At 39.9% G+C, this 18,208-nt stretch overlaps 1 protein-coding gene across 1 annotated transcript; it reads right to left on the bottom strand.

Annotated features, from left to right (window-relative positions):
• Positions 1-225: 225 nt before the first annotated feature.
• Positions 226-14,839, bottom strand: LOC308047165 (killer cell lectin-like receptor subfamily B member 1B allele B). Its single transcript, XM_080355466.1, has 8 exons — positions 14,729-14,839; positions 12,787-12,855; positions 9,727-9,774; positions 9,014-9,103; positions 2,930-2,995; positions 1,885-2,027; positions 1,117-1,226; positions 226-501 (listed from the first exon to the last, which is right to left on the bottom strand). The coding sequence occupies exons 1-8, from the start codon at positions 14,805-14,807 to the stop codon at positions 366-368; spliced, it is 741 nt and encodes a 246-aa protein (XP_080211592.1). The 5' UTR covers positions 14,808-14,839; the 3' UTR covers positions 226-365.
• Positions 14,840-18,208: the final 3,369 nt, after the last annotated feature.

The following is an 18,208-nucleotide window of genomic DNA, read 5'->3' as shown; positions in this document are numbered from 1 at the left end:
GGCTGTGAAGGTATGGATATATATGCATGTGCCTATGAGAGATAGGGTCTGCTGGTGATCACACCTGTCACTGAGGTTGGACTCACATCACCAAACAGTGGCTGCCTGAAAGTTGGGCATCTGGTATAAGCAAGTGACCTAGACTCCTAATATGTGAAAATATGAGCTCCTCTAGAGGAGCTCCCATCTCAGACATCCATCTTGGGAAAGAATGTGCTAGGCTTGGCAAGGTGTCTAGGGGGAGCCTGTAAGAGTCCATCTGACTAGACATTTAGGCAGCTAAAGTAAGACAAATCCCATCTGCCATTCTTACAGGAAGCTGAGGATGACATTACTGTCTGGACCTCTTGTTTTTAGCTCTAGTTTCAACTTCTTGAAATATTTGCAGCTTTTTCACACATATTTTGTGTTGTTGAGGATCCATTGCAATGTGCAGTTGCTACTTCACCATGTCCAATGACAGCGCAGAAATAGTCAGCGTGATCTCTTCCTATAGTAAACCTGAACAGGGAGAGAAAGATACAGTCAGTACCACTTCCTTGAAAGACAGAGTGGCACCTGGCCTTGCTGCTAAGCTGTATTATTTTCAGTGGGATTGGAGTCTCCTTCCCATTCCTTAATTTTCTTCCCCAGACCTCAACAAAAGTACATGGGCGATGTTTCCCCATCCAGAGACTTTTCCCTTCTGTGGTATCATCCATGCAATGGTGCTGACATCACGCTCTCTCTTGTACATGCTTGGCAGGTCCTCTCTTTCCCCATTGAACTCTATCCAGTCAGATTCCTCCTTCCCTGCCAGAACTACAGCTGTGTCCTCTCTTTGCCATCCTGATGTGACACACCTGTGTTCCCATGTGACTTACAGGCCCCCTTTGACTTTTCACAGGGATGTGCTGAAACACCTGAATTTCAAAGAATCAGGTTGCTACGAATTGCAGTCCCCAGTATCTTGCTGTTACTCACTTCCCCAGTCTTGCTTGTACTCCCTGTTTGTTTGGTGGCTTGGGGTTTGTTTGTTTGTTTGCTTGTTTTTGTGTGTGTGTGTATGTGTTATTTTTGTTTTGTTTACATTGTTTCTGGTCATGGTATCACAGTGACTTGCTGGAATAAGCTTACAGGTCAGTGCTATGTTCCATGTTGTTAATCCACTTCCACTTCTTCTCTCTCTCAGAGTATGTGAGACCAAGTAAGTAGTAATGACCTCTTGATGTTGAATTAAGATAATCCTGGAAAGGAAACAAATGGTGATAATACATTAAAATGACATTTTCTTCACCAGTGGTACACAGAAAGCTTAGTGCTAGATAGCCAACACAGAAAGTACAGTGTGCATCCAGCCACACTGTCTCCACAGCTTCAGAGGCCGAATTTTCTGTTTTTATTTAATGTCATCTCTCTTCCTGAGGCTTCTTCAGAATAGACTAAATAGAATAATATATCTGTGATAACATTAAAGATATACATTGTAGTTAGCCAGATGTGACTTGATACCTGGTGACACTCTTCTATTCTGATTGTGATGGGAAAGATTTTTCAGTTTTTGTCAAAGCAATGGCTCTCACAAATAAGCATCTGTTTGACTCGTTTGGTCTTGCTTTGTATGCTAAATCCCTTTAAAAGGTAAGTCAGACAGGCAGAGAGTTTGTTCCTTCCCATGGGAATGTGCCTGGGGAGTGAAGCTTCTAGATGCAAGACTTCAACCATCAAGATGTGTCTCACTGTGAAGGTGTTTGCTACCATACAGAGGTGCTTGGGGTATGTGGCTAACAGTAGATTCAAGATCCACAAAGGCACCTAACTTGAGAAGACACAAGTATAATCCAGCAGCCCTTTGGCATACAGGTGAAGCAACCCAGGAAGCAGCCCCATGAGTTTAGATCTCACCAGTTCTTCCTTGTTTTCAATGATCACCAGGTCTGACTCCTTGTCTCTGCATTCTTTACGGAAGGCATTCCAATGATTTTGTTGTGGCTTTGGAAAAAAGAAGTAGCATTTTTCCCTGTTTTTTTCCCATCCTTGGGGGCAACCTGCAGGAGGGAAGAACGGGTGTGGAAAAATCCCTGTTCATACTAATGAAAGGATCTGCTTACAAAATAAAGGTAAGAGAGTAAGTTACAGTCAGAAAAGTACCTGTGCGGTCCTGCTTATATCTTTCACCAGACCACCAGGGATTTCTGCCAGTCTCTGTAGCTAATACCAGCCCACGAGTCACTAGGCATGAGTCAGAGAAGCAGAATCACAGATAACATTATCCAGCCTTTTAAATCTTTGCTCAGGAGATAAAGATAAGTAGTCAGGGCAAAAAGCAGCTTTCATTTTTCGAAAGTCTTATTTGCCTGCTGCAAAACATGGCAATAGTGATGCTATTGAAAGGACATTTCTCTCCATTGCCATGCAGGGTACTGGGAGGAACAGACAATGAGATCTGGGAAAAGTTATGTGATTCAGGGAGACAGAGACTGCATGGTACAGTTTGGTTGGTTATCCAGCTGCTCCTAAACAGCAAAAGGGAATTGCACTTAGTTAAAATGTTAAGAATGGAGGGGTATTTGAAAAGCAGCACACCGACGTTGATCCATCATGTTCACTACAATGCTGTGATAACAAAGGGATTGTTATATTCATGTTCATTCACCTAGCCTTGGGCTCCTCTGCATGAGAGAGCAATCAGTTTTTCCCTCTGAAACAGTAATGCAGTGCTGACCAAGCACTGCTTTTAAAGAAGGTGAAAATGTGAAATGTGTCTGGTCTTAAGAGCTCATCCTGAGTGTACAGGATAAGGTTTTTTTATTCCTGAGATGTCAGATTCTTTTGTTCTTCTTCTGAATACAATCCAGACACACTCCCTCCCCCTTCCTCCCTGTCCCCTGCCCAAAGCAATCTAACAGACTTCTGGAAACTGTCTTTTGAATGACAGAGAGTTACCTACCTAGTTTGTCTTCACGGGTGGTACAGAATATTTTTGAGTCAGGTGGGCTGCTTGCAGTTGGGTGGTCTGGAAATAAGAATACAATTGCTGCTTTGAATGGGTGACCATTTTGCCCTACACTGTCAGAGCTCTTCTTCACCTCTTTGACCCCCACCATCACATCCCACAAAACACCTACTCCTCACCTTTTTCTCCCCCATTAAAAAAAAAAACAACCGACCAAACAAACCCAAACTGTAGTACCATACTGTGGAGCAGATTTCCGAAGATCCTAATTCTGAAATTTAACAAAAAATGCTCAACGCATTTTTGGAGAAGCGGTAAATGTGGTGTACAGTAGAGGTGTAACTATAGCAATAAGAAATAAGAGCTGTCTTTGAGAGATCAGTGCTCAAGCCAATCTGTTCTTGGTTAAACGTGTTACCACACAGCTTTGGAGCTGTGGTCACTGTCTGCTGCTACCCCTAACAACTGGGGTGAGAGCACACCTGTGGCCCAGGTGGAAGCTTATTTAACAGTGCTGCTCCCCTAGATCAAAATGAGACAGAAGAGTTCATTTTAGGTTTTAAAGCAGACACCCAGGCTGAAATAGTCTTGATTTTCCTCTTTCTTCTGACACAGTGGTGGTGAGGAATTTGTGCTCCATGGGAGGCTTCTGACTCCCAGAAAAAAAGACTGTGGATGCAGGCTTACAAATTTATTTTTATTATCTGATGACTAGCTAGACTGCATGAATTTATCACAGAGAAAAAGGAAAAGGACTTTTGAGAGGGTGAAGAAAGCAGCTGAGGCCTTAGATGAACTAAGCTTATAGTTATTTTACTTGAGAAGCTCATGTGGGTTTTATGTGTTTTTCTTGTCTTTTCAGGGCTTTGGTTTTATCAGTTTAGAAACTTAGTCAAGACTTCAGTTACTTTTGAAATTACGGAGTTCAAGGATCACTCACAGTGAACAGGCTGTATTGGTTTTGGCTGGGATACAGTTGATTTTCTTCCCAGTAGCTGGTACAGTGCTCTGTTTTGGATTTAGGACGAGAATAATATTGAGAACATGCTGATGTTTTGGTTATTGCTAAATAGTCAAGGACACTTCAGCTTCTTACACTGTGCCAGGTGCACAAGAAGCTGGGAGGGGGCACAGCCAGGACAGCTGACCCAAACTGGCCACAGGGATATTCCACACCATATGACATCATGCTCAGTATATAGAGCTGGGGGAAGGAGAAGGAAGAGGAGGACGTTCAGAGTGGTGGAGTTTGTCTTCCCAATGGTGTTGCATGTGATGGAGCCCTGCTTTCCTGGAGATGGCTGAACACCTGCCTGCCCATGGGAAAGCAGTGAATGAATTCCATGTTTTGCTTTGCTTGCATGAGCAGCTTTAGCTTTACCTATTAAACTGTATCGCAGCCCATGGGTTTTTGCACTTTTACTCTTCTGATTGTCTCCTCCATCCCACTGGAGGGAGGAGTGAGCAAGCAGCTGCGTGGTGCTTAGTTGCTGGTTGGGTTGAATCATGACACAGGCTAAAAGTGGATTATGTTGTTCCAGATGGCTCTGTGTTGCAGTAAGAAAACCTTGATATTCTCCCAGCTTCTCTGCTTAGTAAACCTCAACTTTAAAGCCACAATTGCCCATGCCATGAATGGGTATTATTAGTTCAACTGACAGGGACTTACTAAATTGTCTATAATAGAGTTTAGGGAGGCATTCTGGAGGTTATTTGGAGATGAACAATGAAGGAATGAATAATAACAGTAAAGAAACATTAAACTAAAATTTACAGGAGTAGAATTCTTATACTTGAAACCAAAACTGATAAATTTCTTTTAAAAAAACAATATATAAAATAAGAAAAAAATATTGAATTTAAGAAAGTTCTATGAAACTTGTACCAGAATGGCATAGCGCATACAAGAACTGACATCTCTGCAGACTACATACTAGAGGCAAATTATAAAAGAAACAGAATATTAAAGGAAGAACTTTGTTTACAAACTGTAAGCTCAAAAATAAGATGAGGGAAAAGAAGCAGGGTGGCAGTTAGATTAGGTGGCACCTAATCTCTTCTGGACACTGAAAACTGATAATGAAAGGATGGATTACTAGGCTGAAGCACCCAACTGCAACTATGAACAAGGAAGGTCGCAATCCTGAGCTTTTACTTTCCTTGGGTTAGAACCACTCCCCTAGTACCTATGCATACTTACAGACAGAATACCCTATAGTGCATAGGAATGACACCTTGAAAGGGGTCCAGCACACTAGGATGTAGTCATAACTTCGCTGACAAGAAGTAACTATTGAGTTAGAGAGATGAGCACCTCTGTTACACAGATTCCATTTTTGCCTTGTACCCACCTCTGGCAAAAATAGGTTGTTTTATCATAAACGTAGCATCTCTTTTTCCAATGTACTTTCTATAGCCAAATTTTTATTGACAAAAGTCCTGAGGAGCATTTGTGCACTAATTGAATATCTCATTCCAATAAGATGTTCAGTTTCCAAAGAAAGCTGCAGAAGTGAATAATTTCCTTGAGAAACAAAGAATACTGGCAAGGCAAAACTTTTCAGGAATGGGAATGCCTTTCCCTAGGCACACTTTTGCCTGTCATGAGAAACAAAAAGACCAGCCTTTAACATGTGGAGGTTTTTTTTCCACCAACTCCATCTCAGAGAATTCTTCATAGCCTAAATGAAGCAACTTTTAGCCTTATGTCAATCATAAAGAGAATATAGAATTTTTTTGGCTGGCAACCACAAATACCCCTAAATGGCTGAAATATCCCCTCAAATACTACATTAAATGATTCAGTATCATACTCAACATTTTAATAATTATCAAATGTACACTTGTCTTATACAACATATCACTTCTCACATATCTTGGTTTGGTTTTATCTACAGAACATCAAGGTTTCAGAAACCCTACTGCCAAAAATGTCCAGAAGGGTTTCAAAGACCACCCAAGACTCTGAACTGAGCAGTGGCATAAATGAATCTCGATTTTTAGTGCAAAGAATTAATCAGCTCCTTCCGTAAGCCTAGAGCCAGACAGTGAGTGACGAAAGGAACTAATTGTGAAATAATAATATTATTTTAAGAAATGATTCTGCTTGATTTTTCTGGAAGACAGAACCACTGGATCAAGTTCCTCTGTTCTATAATTTTGCTCAGGGACCTAGTGTTTTCTATACTCCCTTTATAGCATTAGCTCTAAGAAATAGCATTTAAAATAATGTCTCACTGAGTCTGAGTGCCTTTTTTAAACTAGGATCATGATGAGCTGGCATGTCCTGGGCAAAACAGTTGTCAAACTACTCTTTTACAAATTGCTGAAGTATAAAGTCACTACAGTCTTCAAAAATACACTGCCTCGGAGGTCCTACTAATCTATATTTCTTTCCTGAGAGCAAGCAAGAACTAGACTTCTGGAGTTGTGAGAAAGAAGTTTCACTGTAGCACCTAAAACCAAATGCTGGCAATGTGTAATACTGGTTTTACATTTACAATTTGAAAATCAGAGTTGATTTTAAAAAAGCCTAATTTTGTGGAGATTAAATTGTATGATTTGCCTTATTCCTTTTAGGGATCAATTTCCAATATACTGGTCTAGGAGAAGTTGAGTTTTAGATATCACTATAAAAAACAAATCCAGGGAAAGGTATATGTCTGAACATTTGAAAACAAAGGTTCTTAAAGCTCTGGTGTATAGAATTACATCCAAACTTGTATAGAGGTACACATGATAAAGTATGTATTATATTTGTATTAAAACAGATACTTGTGGTAGAAATAATGAAGTTAAAGCTGAGGACTGAGAACCTGAAGAAGCATCAACATGTTTGGTAGAGGGAGAAACAGAATTTACTCTTCAGAAACAGTTCCCCAAATCATGATACTAACCAATAACAGAACCATTTCATTTTAGAAGATGAAGCAGCTGGATTTTACAAATAGCCTGAGCCTGTAGGTGGAAGCTTGAAGTACTGCTAGTAAAGATACCCCAAAGTCATAATGTATAATAGTACCAAATACTGATATTAAAACTATCTAACATAATTTTAAAGCATTTATTTCTTTGAAAAATTAGAAGTGGATGCATACTCGTATGCATTACAAAAATGAATGCCACCCTGCTGATTCTCTTACTGAATGGAAATCAATTTACAACACAGAAATGATGTGTTGAGATTTTCTCCTGGAATATTGTCACCTTTATCTCCCAAATCTGCCTCAGAGATTCAGACAGCAGCAATACTGAAAGTGGTTCAAAAGCACTGAAACCTGACAAAGCAACAATGTGTTATTTTCTAATTGGAGCACCTTAACACTGAATTTTGTTGTGCTTTAGTCATATGCTAAGTGGAAACATCAAGGCTTTCTTTGCCTTTTGCTGAATCCCTAGAGCAACAAGGAAAAATAAAACAGAAATGGCAGTTTGAAATAGCATGTTTTTCATGTATGTATTCATTAATAAGCATATATCTTGAGGCTTCCTATCAGCCCCTGGTTTCAGAGAAGAGCAAAATCTAATTAATGTGAGGGAGCATTTGAAGCAAAGTCAGACCTGCCTGTTCTTGGAAGACCAACTCATGAACTGCAGCGACAATTTTTTATGTACTAGCAGATAAATTTTCTCTCAGGAGAAAATAAAATGATACCGTTGTAAAAATTTCTGGTCAGGTTCCACAGAGTGGAACTGTTGTCATTTTCATGAACAGAAATGGAAAATGCCTTCTGGCCTGCAGAGCTCTTGTGTGATGGAACATTGTCAAGAAGTGACAGTTTAGTTCATTTAAGCAAGTTGTTTGGCAACAACAGTATATTGGGCAAATCCAAACTGTATGGAAAACCCGTATAAAATTAAAACTTAGAAATAAAACAGTCAAAATGGCAACAGTTTTCATTTGGAGTATAAGTGAAAACTGTATGTTATTGAAATTAAAAACTAATTTGATTTAGTTTCTCAGTTTTGATCTAGATCTTAAGTTTCTTAGGAGTATTTATTTTGGTTCACTGAGGCAGTACTGAACCCAACAAAGTAACTGTAACTGAAGCCAGACCTGAATCAAAGTCTAGAGATCCCTCATTTGACTCCTGATTTAAAGCTCTCTTAAAAGCTGGGCGTTTCACCTTGGTTTTTTGTAGTTGTTTGTTGTTTTGTTTTAAATTTTGCCCTACCTGTGGTATTTTACATTTTATAAAGATCAGGGCACTATCAGACATCGGTCCTTCACTCTTTACCTTGAAAAAAACAATTACCTCCTCCGACCTTATTTTTTAAGTTCCATGGATCAGAGGTTTTGGCATATCTTCACAAAGAGTGTCTCCATATGCATCTCTGAGTAGGTGGCAAACTCTGGAATTTGAGCGTGGTTGATTGCGGCAACCTCTTGAACTTGCTCAGCTATCGCAGGGTGAAAAGAAACAAGCAACTGTATCTAAAATTTTTAAATGATTCCTCGAAAATATTCAAAGGAAAGTATCACATGGGTCTATTATTTTTTTCCTAATGGAGATAAGACTGCTTTATCTCTAAAATAAAAATATATCTTTTTACGTAGTTCAAGGTTTGTTATGAACTCAGTGATCTATATGCAGCAAGACCTAGTACTAAGCTTTTATTCAACTAAGGTGCAAACAGATTCCTTTAAGTTGTGACTTAGCTATCTCTTTCAAATCAGCTTTTATTCAAATTTCTTTAAAGATTTTTGGTGTTATGGACATCTTGGTGACATTATAGAAGATCATCTTCTTGAAATAGTCTCATGGGTAGCAATTACATTACTAATAGGCATTATCTAATCTTGTTTCTTCAAAACATTGGTATGATAAATTATTTATTGTTTGAACATTGTAAGGTTTTGTAGTTGGGTTTTGGCTTTTTTCTTTTTTCTTTTGAAATTTTAAACTTTCAAAACACTCAACTCTTTTACACATTTCTTCTCACAGCCATGATTGGCTAAAAATGACTATCCTGTGCTTTCAAACTAGCCTTCTGTTCCTACTGGTCATGACTTAGATGTCGGTCAGTGGACGAGAGTCACAAATTAATTGCAGATATTACAATTTTAGTAGGACTTACAGAAGAGTATGAGACACACCGCTAAGATCAGTAGGAGGGTTATCACAGCAGCCAATACAGCGACACATGTTCTGGAGCAACAGTTTTTACCTACAGACAGCAAAAATAAAGATTAGGGAAACAACTGGGAACCTCGCCTTCATTTAAAGGTGCCCTTTCCAGGCTCACACTGAAGCAACTCATTTGAATTAGGCAAAGCCCTTCAGTGTTGTCCCTTCTGATGTTTATTCTTGTGCTAAATACATTTCTTTTTTTTCCCCCCATGACAGACATTCAACCTGAACCCTTCTGCATGGCCTAGAATGCTTTGTTAAATTCCACTGCACTTGATACTAGAGTTAAGCGCTTGCTAGGATCCTTATCTGCCCCTTCAAAATACTATGGAAGCAAAACCCAATTCACATACCAGATGAAGGTCCTGCCATGTTATACTCCCTAACAAAGCAAATTTTTCAGAGGGGTTGAAATGTTTTCTCTTTCTGTTTTGGCTGTTGTTTAGGGACTTTTGTTCAGGCTTTACTTCAAGGGGATCCTTACGATATTCGTTAGTCTGCCAACTCAGTGGATACTGGCTGGGTGCTACAGACCACAAGCAGGTCCGAGAGAGGAGAAATAATCAGTGGCTGATTGGACTTGTTAGACACTGAATTAAAAGGTAAAGGAGAGCTTTCCATCTCTTATTGCTTCACAAACCTGCTGGAGTATTTACTTACCCCTTCTGTTATCTTTGAACTTTACGGTGTCTGTGTGACAACTAGGATCTGAAAAACAAATAGAGGGTTTTGCTGCTATCACTTCTGCTCTGTAAAGCAAATAGTTTTAGATAAATGAGGAAGCCATCCTGAGTCTTTGTCCCAACTGCAGTCAATATCTGGTCTGTTCTGTCTCATAACCTCGCTTTCACATCTATTTGTGTGTTACTATTTGAATTACTGAAAAGCTAAGAAGTTGTCAGAATAGCATTAAACTGGACTGATTTTAAACCAGTCTTTGAAAGAAGAAAGGGCCCAAGAAGAGCTCTGACCTGTCAGGTTTTCTACTTGAGGAGGTTTTGTCAGGAAATGTTTGCACCCTGAAAACATGCTGATTGCGCTAATCAACAAATATATTTGGTAGGTGCAAACTATCTACTGGTACACTAGTGCACCAACAAGACTGGGAAGGGTGGAGAGAAGTTTTATTGGCAAAAATGGAAGCTTGTAGGAAGGAAGTTTATGACCAGGAATCCTAAGGTGGAAATTCCAGAAATGGTTTGAGTACTTTATGCAGGACTGGAGGAGAAAATGGAAAGGCAACATTTTAGCAGCTGGCTGAGAAGATGGAGTGAGGATCCAGGTTTCTCATTCTTCAGGAATTAGGGACACATCTGGTGCAGAGTGTGCAAACACTGGAGGAACAGGTCTCATCTTAACCATAAGGGAGTCAGGCTGCTGGACACATCATCTACAAGGTTTTAAATAGATTTTGAAACAAATAAGAGCAAGCTGGCAGCGGCTGAAGGTTCTAAGTAACTCTTAAAATGAAGAGAGGGAAGATGACACAGGCTAAAGAGCAGTTTAGTGTGATATTACCATTATGTGTGACTTCAAAACCACTGTGTCCTCAGGAAAAGGTGAGGTCAGAGTATAAAAACAGTCAAGCAGAATATGCAAAACTGACTTTAATTTAAACAAAACATTAAGAAGCAAACTACAGGTATGTCATACCTGCTCTACACATATATTAGAAGTCTGAATAAAAAGCTGAGAACACCTGTCACATTTCACACTAGACTAAAATACTCAGATGACAGGTACCTGGAAATGTGTGGCTTCTGTTGTCTGAGATATCCTCAGGTATCAGATAACTGCATAGACATGGAAGATGTTGAATCTGTGGCCTTCTATATTTGCATACTGAAGCCAGACTGAATCTCCTGATGCTTCCTAGGTGGCTTCCAATATGCCATGTATATGGGGAATTGGTTAAAAGGAAGAGAGTCATCGTGGTACTAGACTACATAAGGAAAAACAGAGTGCTAGTGGGTAGAAGAGGGGAACTACAGGAAGCTTATTAAAAAGAAGCTAAAAAGGGCTGTTGAGAGAGAATTAAATCCATGCAGGTAGACTATACTTCATTGAAGGACAGCATCCTGGCAACACTTGGCCAGTGCACAACGCACTTACTAAGAATGATCTGGGAACAGGTAAAAAGAAGTTGACACAGCTATTGGGAACAGATCATTAACTTTCTAAAGCTGTAGGCATCAAATGAAGAAAGTAGAAAGCATCACAAACCCTGGGAGACCAAAAATTGTAAGAAAAAAACAATTAGACAGAAAAGAACCTGAGAAGGAAAAGACTGAAACAGTTTTGAGCACGTGTGTTTCCAACACATTGCGTCTTCAAACACACAAAGAGAAAGTATGTTGCTGGAGATCTGTAGGCCAGTGGATTGTTAGCTATCCAGGAAGCATTCAGAAGATAAGGCTGTAGTAAAGAAGCTGAATTAATCACTTGTATCAGGACTGACTGAGTAAGAACTGGGTAGATCTTCCATTTTGGGGCAGTTCCTTGTGAAGAGCTGCATGAACCAGAAGACTTATGGCCCAAATAAAACCTGGATTTAGTAAAAAATTCCAAGAGACATTACGTGTGAGATAGCTGGTTTAGTAATGCTGTTTGGTAACCCCACTCTTAAAGCAATCTTTACACCCAGGGATAGATAACAGCTATAATGTGAATGAATAATAAAAAATAAAAATATTCTAGCGATGATTTGGCAACTTCAGGTCTGCTGTTGTGACCACACTGTCATGGAATCATTTAGGTTGGAAGTGAACTTTTCAGATCACCTAGTCCAACTTTCCTGCTCAAGCAGCATCAGCTAGAGCAGGTTGTCTAGGACCCTTCACAGTCAGGTTTTGAGATTCTCCTAGGATGAAGACTCTACAACCTCACGTGTTACGAATTATTCAGAAGGAAAACAAACAACAATCAGGGATGTTTGTCTGCCACATGGTTTTATAAATCCATGATTCGCCTCTGTCTTCAATGGTGCATGCAGTTCTACTACTCCTATTTCAAAAAGTATATAGGAAAAGGTTCAAAAACGGGAAGCAGTAAATGATGGTGTAGTAGACTAGAGTTCTGCAGAAAAAGACATGACTAAGAAGAGGCTATGTCAGGATAATATATAACCTTGGATGGAGTTTGGCGGGTTACTGTCTCAGAGAACTTCAGCTGAAATCAGTAGGAGGACAGCTCAGAATAAAGAAATGCAGCTGGCTCTTTGTGTGATATCAGAAAGAACTGTGATTTCCCTTATCAAAGGACATTATAGAAATCAGGACTGTATATAGAACCAAGAGGAGACTGGGCAAGTTTGTAGCAGAGGAATCCACTGAGGGTCCATAATTTGAAACACATCTGTTTCAGGAAGTCCCTGAATAGATGCATGCATGTGAAAGTGTTACAGCATCGTATCAGCTATGCCTACCCTCTTCTTATCCATCTCTGCTTGTTCACTTTCTCCCTGTGTTGGAGACATGCGGCTGGGCTAGATTGTTTCTTGGTCTGGCACGTAAGATCCTTTTCTTCCTATGCTAGTGAAGCCAACAAGCGTTTAGTTACAGATTATGCAACACATCAACTTCCCCCTCCTCTGGCTATATAAAGCGGACAATTGTATCTTCCTGTCTCCCATACAGTTTTATATCGCTAAACTTTTAGAAAATAAGGAGCGCTTTCCTCTCGTTAAATCCATGTAATTCTAGCAGACAGCTAAAAACTCACCAGGAGATGTGTAGTCAGCTGCAGCATTTGTGTCTAGGGATTGCACTTTCACTTCTGCATATGTAGAATCTAAAACCAGGCAAAAATAACAGAGAACAGAGAAAGCTGAGAAACAACTTAAATGGAACAAAAATTATGGAAATGATGAGAAATGCTGAACACATGACAGCAGCTGATTTACGTGACTGTGTTTAACTATACCTAAATAATATTTTTGGCCATTGCATTCACACTTTAGAGGACTAGCTGCTATAAGCAGAAACACCTCTGGTTTATCTTCAGTGCAGACAATAACAGAGGAGACATGGGCACATGCATATGCATTTTAAATCTATTCAGAAGTGGAGAAAAATGTCTAAGTTTGTCTGTATTCAGTTTGTATCCATATGTGAGTGGTGAGAATGGCTACAATAATGAAGCAAACCTGAAAGCTGCAGATCTTTCTAAATTTGAAGGGGTTAGTATTAATAATTAACTATAAGACAGTAGAAAAAGTGAAAACTGTTCTAACATCTGCAGATAATAAATACAAATGACTATGGAAGAAAGCACGTGGGGAAGGAAGGAAGGAAGGGCAGTGACACATAAAAAGGGGGTAAAAATAAGAAATACGATGTTGCAATTTTGTAAAACATTCAAATTCATCCTGATATACAGAACGGAGCCCCTTTGTTTCTATCACCATACAGAGTTAAATGCTTTATGTGAGCTTAAGTAAGTGCATTCTTCTGGCTTATGGAATTAGTTTATTTCCTTTATGAACACTGCATTTGATCCAGTTAATCCACTATCAAAGAGAAAATAGCAAGCTGGAGGAAAAAGAAGACAGAGGTCCGTGTTTGAGCTCTCTTCTGTAAGATATGCACAGCTACTGGGAAATACTGTGCATAAATTAAGTGAACACATAGAAGAAAATAGTTGATAGAGATTTTCCAGAAAGACACAAGCAAAGAAACATAAAAATGCTATTAAAACTATATACATCTGTAAGTAGGAGTACATGCATTAAACTATAAGGAAAATACAACTTTTAATCAGGTGGCATCTATTTTGGGTGCCTGTCAACATATCCATGAAGTAGTCTGTTGAAAGGTGATAGAAACACCTTCTTCGGGTTTTAGAAACTCCAGCCATCTGAAAATAGCTGCCAAGGCATCACACTTTATGCAAAAGACAAGCACGGGATGGCAAGAAATAGAAACTACTATTTCTGTTAAAGAGAAACTAATGTTAAAAAGAAAATGAAGAAAAAAGAAAACAAAACACAGAGACAAATTGTATGAAGTCTGTTATTTTAGGATGTAATTTGATGCAGATGTAGCAAAACCAGAGCAAAAATTTATGTAATAATTCTTAGTGTATCAAAGAAAGTTAAATTTTAGGTTAGAATTTTGCCAAGTCATTTATACTAAATTAAACTAGATCTGTCCATGAAACATTTTATGCTTGATTTATTAAAAAAGTAGTTTGTACAGACAAAGTCAGGAAGAAGAAAACCCTGAAGCAATGCCTACTATGCTCAGCAAGGAGAAATGGGTTATGCAGGAGACTGCTTTGAACCACAGAAACATGAGGCACTTGATCTCCTGATCAGTTTGCTCCAGGTATCACAGTCTGCTGCATGAGAAGACATCTGCTTCAGGAGCAATTGATGTTCAGCTGTGGAATAATCTCCTAAACTGATACAAACCACTCTTCATATCACATAAGAAATTCCCCCTCACATTTGCATCTTAATAAATGAAAAGTGGACCTTATAATCGTCCCCTTTATTTTGGTTAAAAAAATTATGTGGACACTCCACCTGTACATTTTTCACAGCTCTGCTCCCTATATTTCCTTCATCCTCTTGGGGCTTTGGTGTTCCACAGCACTCTTTTAAAATGTGTGGTAGGAAGGCTGAAGAATACAAAGAAAGTTCAGCGCAGATCGATTGACCTACCTTGGACATCAGTGACCTGTAGTCTGGAGCTGGTTGATTCAGTCAAGTTCAAGTCTGCGTAAATGAGATTTTCTGGCATTCTCCCGCTTCTTCTTTTTGAGCCCTTGCTGCTGTTTTTAAAACAGCACTCTAGACTGAGAACAACTCGTAGCTCCCTCCCCTTTGTAGCCTTCAGGAGGAAGTGCTTTCCTCTTGCGTTAATACAGAAACTCGTAATAAGAAGGGAAGCCCACTTCTAACTGATCTTTTGATAGTGGCACGTTAAACATAAGGTTTTGGCCTTGATGTAGTTGCCTTGACATGGTAATGCCACAAGTGATTCTGGTATTAGTAGTATTCTGAATTACCAAATATTGACACCTTGTCCCTTCCCTCATCCTTGTATTTTGAAAAGACAAGCTTTATCATATGAAATGGAAAGGACAAGAAAAGTACAGAGATTCAGAAGTCAGCCCTGGGAAGCAGAGTGAAGCTCTCAGGGTGGACCCATGGCACATCACAGGGAGCAACCCTTGCCGTCCAAAAAGGCTCTTGAAAGCAGATGTCTGGCAGCATGATACATTTGCCTCTGATCCACAGAGAAAGGTTTTCAATGCTGCTGAAACAGAACCCTGCCGAAACAGGACTCTGCCACATCTTAAGGCTCTGTCATGACTGCAGCTCCTCTAAACCAGAACCAAGCTCACTTGCCCTGTCCTGCAGAATGTTGGGTTTTGTGCATCTCAGAAGCATGTTCTTCCACTTATAGGTAACTTCTGATGGCAAACAGGGATTCATTGACGTGGAATTGGTCCAGTCTCTTTTGGGAAGGACTAAGGGTGTTTAATATGCAAAGGCAGCAACTGGAATAGGTTAGTTTAAAGAAGACAAGCCTCTAGGCTTTCCAGGCTTTTAGTTCCTGCATGACTAATGCTTTCATAGAGCAGGAGCTGGCAGCTATGGACATTGTACTGTGAATCCTTGTTAGAGGAAATACCTTTGCTCATAGCAGCATTTCCAATTGGAAATGTCGGATTTAGTTTTTGTGCTGATAGCAGATGTAATCTGCCAGGAGAAGCTGATGACCCAACCTGATCTGTTGGTCGACAGGAGGCTCAATGTGAACCAGCAGGGTGTGCCCTGGCAGCCAAGAGGTCAAACCACATCCTGGGGTGCATCAAACACATCATAACCAGCAGGTCAAAAGAGGTGATTATCCTGCTGCATTCAGCATTGGCGCAATCCTGACTGTGAGTGCTGTGTGCAGTTCTGGACCTGTCATGGTTTAACCCCAGCTGGCAATTAAACACCACAGAGCCGCTCATTCACTCCCCTCTCCAGTGGGATGGAGGAGAAAACTGGAAGAGTAAAAGTGAGAAAACTCTTGGGTTGAGAGAAAGACAGTTTAATAGGTAAAGCAAGAGCCATGCAACAAGCAAAACAGAACAAGGAATTCATTCACAGCTTCCCATGGGCAGGCAGGTGTTCATCCATCTCCAAGAAAGCTGGGCTCCGTCACATGTAACAGTTACTTGGGAAGACAAACGCCATCACTGCAAATGGCCTCCCCTTCCTCTTCCATCAGTTTTATATTGCTGAGCATGACGTTGTATGGTATGGAACACCCCTTTGGTCAGTTGGGGTCAGCTGCCCCCGCTGTGTGCCTTCCCAACTTCTTGTGCATCCCCAGTCCACTCGCTAGTGAGGTGGTGCAAGAAGCAGGAAAGGCCTTGGCTCTGTGTAAGCACTGCTCAGCAGTAGCTGAAACATTCTGGTACTATCAACACTGTTTTCAGCACAAATTCAAAACCTAACCCCATACTAGCTACTGTGAAGAAAATTAACTCTATCCCAGCCAAAACCAGCTCAGGGCACCACAATTTAAGAAGTATGTGAAGGTCCTTGAATGCATCCAGAGGAAGGCAACAACACTGGTGGAAGGGCTGGAAGGCATGTCCTGTGAGGAGCAGCCAAGGAGTCTGGATCTGTCTAGGCTGGAGAAAAGGAGGCTGAGAGGTGACCTCCACATCTTCCTGAGGAAGGAGTGTGGATAGGGAGGTGCTGATCTCTTCTCCCTTGTATCCAGTGACAAGACACATGGGGATGGTTCAAAGCTGCATCAAGGGAGGTTCTTACTTGACATTAGGAAACATTTCTTTAGCGAGAAGGTGGTCAACCGCTGGAACAGGCTTCCTAGAGATGTGGTTGATGCCCCAAGCCTGTCAGTGTTGAAGAGAAATGTGGACAATGCCCTTAGTAATGAGCTTTAACTTCTGGTCAGCCCTGAATTGGTCAGGCAGTTGGACTAGATGATTGTTGTAGGTACTTTGCAACTGGAACTATTCTGTTTTATTCTATGCAAGCCTTTGACCCTCATTAAGTACAATGGAGGATGAATGTGTCACTCACTACTACTGGCCTTGCTGTGACTTGGCTATGCTCTGACTCAGAAGGAATTTGGTATATTCCCATAGGAATTTGAAGGGGAAAAACTTTAGTGAGAATTAAGATTATGTTACTAAGCACAGTGCAGTGATCTCAGTAATGTATGCTCTATTAAGGACATGACTGGGTGTCTGGATGATTCTCTTGTAATCTCATGGGTTCTCTTCATGAACTTGCCTTCAAGGCAAATATTATTTTTTTTCTGTCCATGCTTCAGTTTTAGCCAAGCTAATTACTAGCTAATACATGTTCATTAGTCCACTGAGGAAGGAATCCACTCTGCATGGTTAGTTAGCCTCCTAATCACTCTGTTTTGTGATGCTTGCTTTTAAAGTCTGAGGGTGTGTTTGCCTTGTGTACCAATAATTGTCAAAATAAGCAGAGGCTCTGCCTTTGGGAAAGTAAGGAGATAATTTGTTGAAAAGTTTCAGTATGAAATTTGAAATTCAGAAGAGTAAGTATCGTGACAAAGAACATAACTATCATCAGATTTGCTCTTCTGATTCTCATGTGTACATTGGGGAAAAATATAAGAAAAGAGCAACAAATGGTTTAGCTTTTGTAAAATTTGAATTCATAGGTTGGCTATACGACAATGCATAAAGTCAATTTTTCCATAAACAATGAGTCCTTGTGTCATTATTACCTGGCAATTAGCAGGTGAATTCTCTGCCATGAGGTCATTGGAATATACACTTTCTTGCTAGATATGGCAGGACTAGTTTTAGATTCAAAGACATTAATAACTTAGGAGCTTAGTTTTCTGTACTGACCTGAGTACAGTCAGTGTGTTGATAGCTTGACAATAGATAATGATTACTGAAATGCCAGTGAGCAAATACATATAGTAGCCCATCTATGAAAGCTCTGGATTTAATAATTAAGAGCAGCTATTGAAGAGGTGCCTGTTTTCCTGTCTTTACTGCATTATAGTACATTGCTTTTCTGATTCAGAATGAACTATACTAGAAAGTATTTTTAATGAAACGGAAATCAATGCCAGTGCCTGTTGAACGTATTTCTTCCAAAGGGAGATATTTTTCTATAGTTTAAGTA

The sequence above is a fragment of the Nesoenas mayeri genome (genome assembly GCF_963082525.1).
Source record: "Nesoenas mayeri genome assembly, chromosome: 1".
NCBI classification, from domain to species: Eukaryota; Metazoa; Chordata; class Aves; order Columbiformes; family Columbidae; genus Nesoenas; species Nesoenas mayeri.
This window is presented reverse-complemented; position numbering and strand designations above follow the sequence as displayed.

What these genes read in the sequence shown, in the direction of transcription:
- LOC308047165 (XM_080355466.1), bottom strand. Translation starts at nt 14,807, where the DNA reads ATGCCAGAAAATCTCATTTACGCAGACTTGAACTTGACTGAATCAACC. An exon ending in ACAGGTCACTGATGTCCAAG is followed by an intron (nt 12,856 to 14,728) that starts GTAGGTCAATCG and finishes GCCTGGTTTTAG; the next exon opens with ATTCTACATATGCAGAAGTG. An exon ending in TTGAAAACAAGGAAGAACTG is followed by an intron (nt 1,227 to 1,884) that starts GTGAGATCTAAA and finishes TTTCCTTTCCAG; the next exon opens with GATTATCTTAATTCAACATC.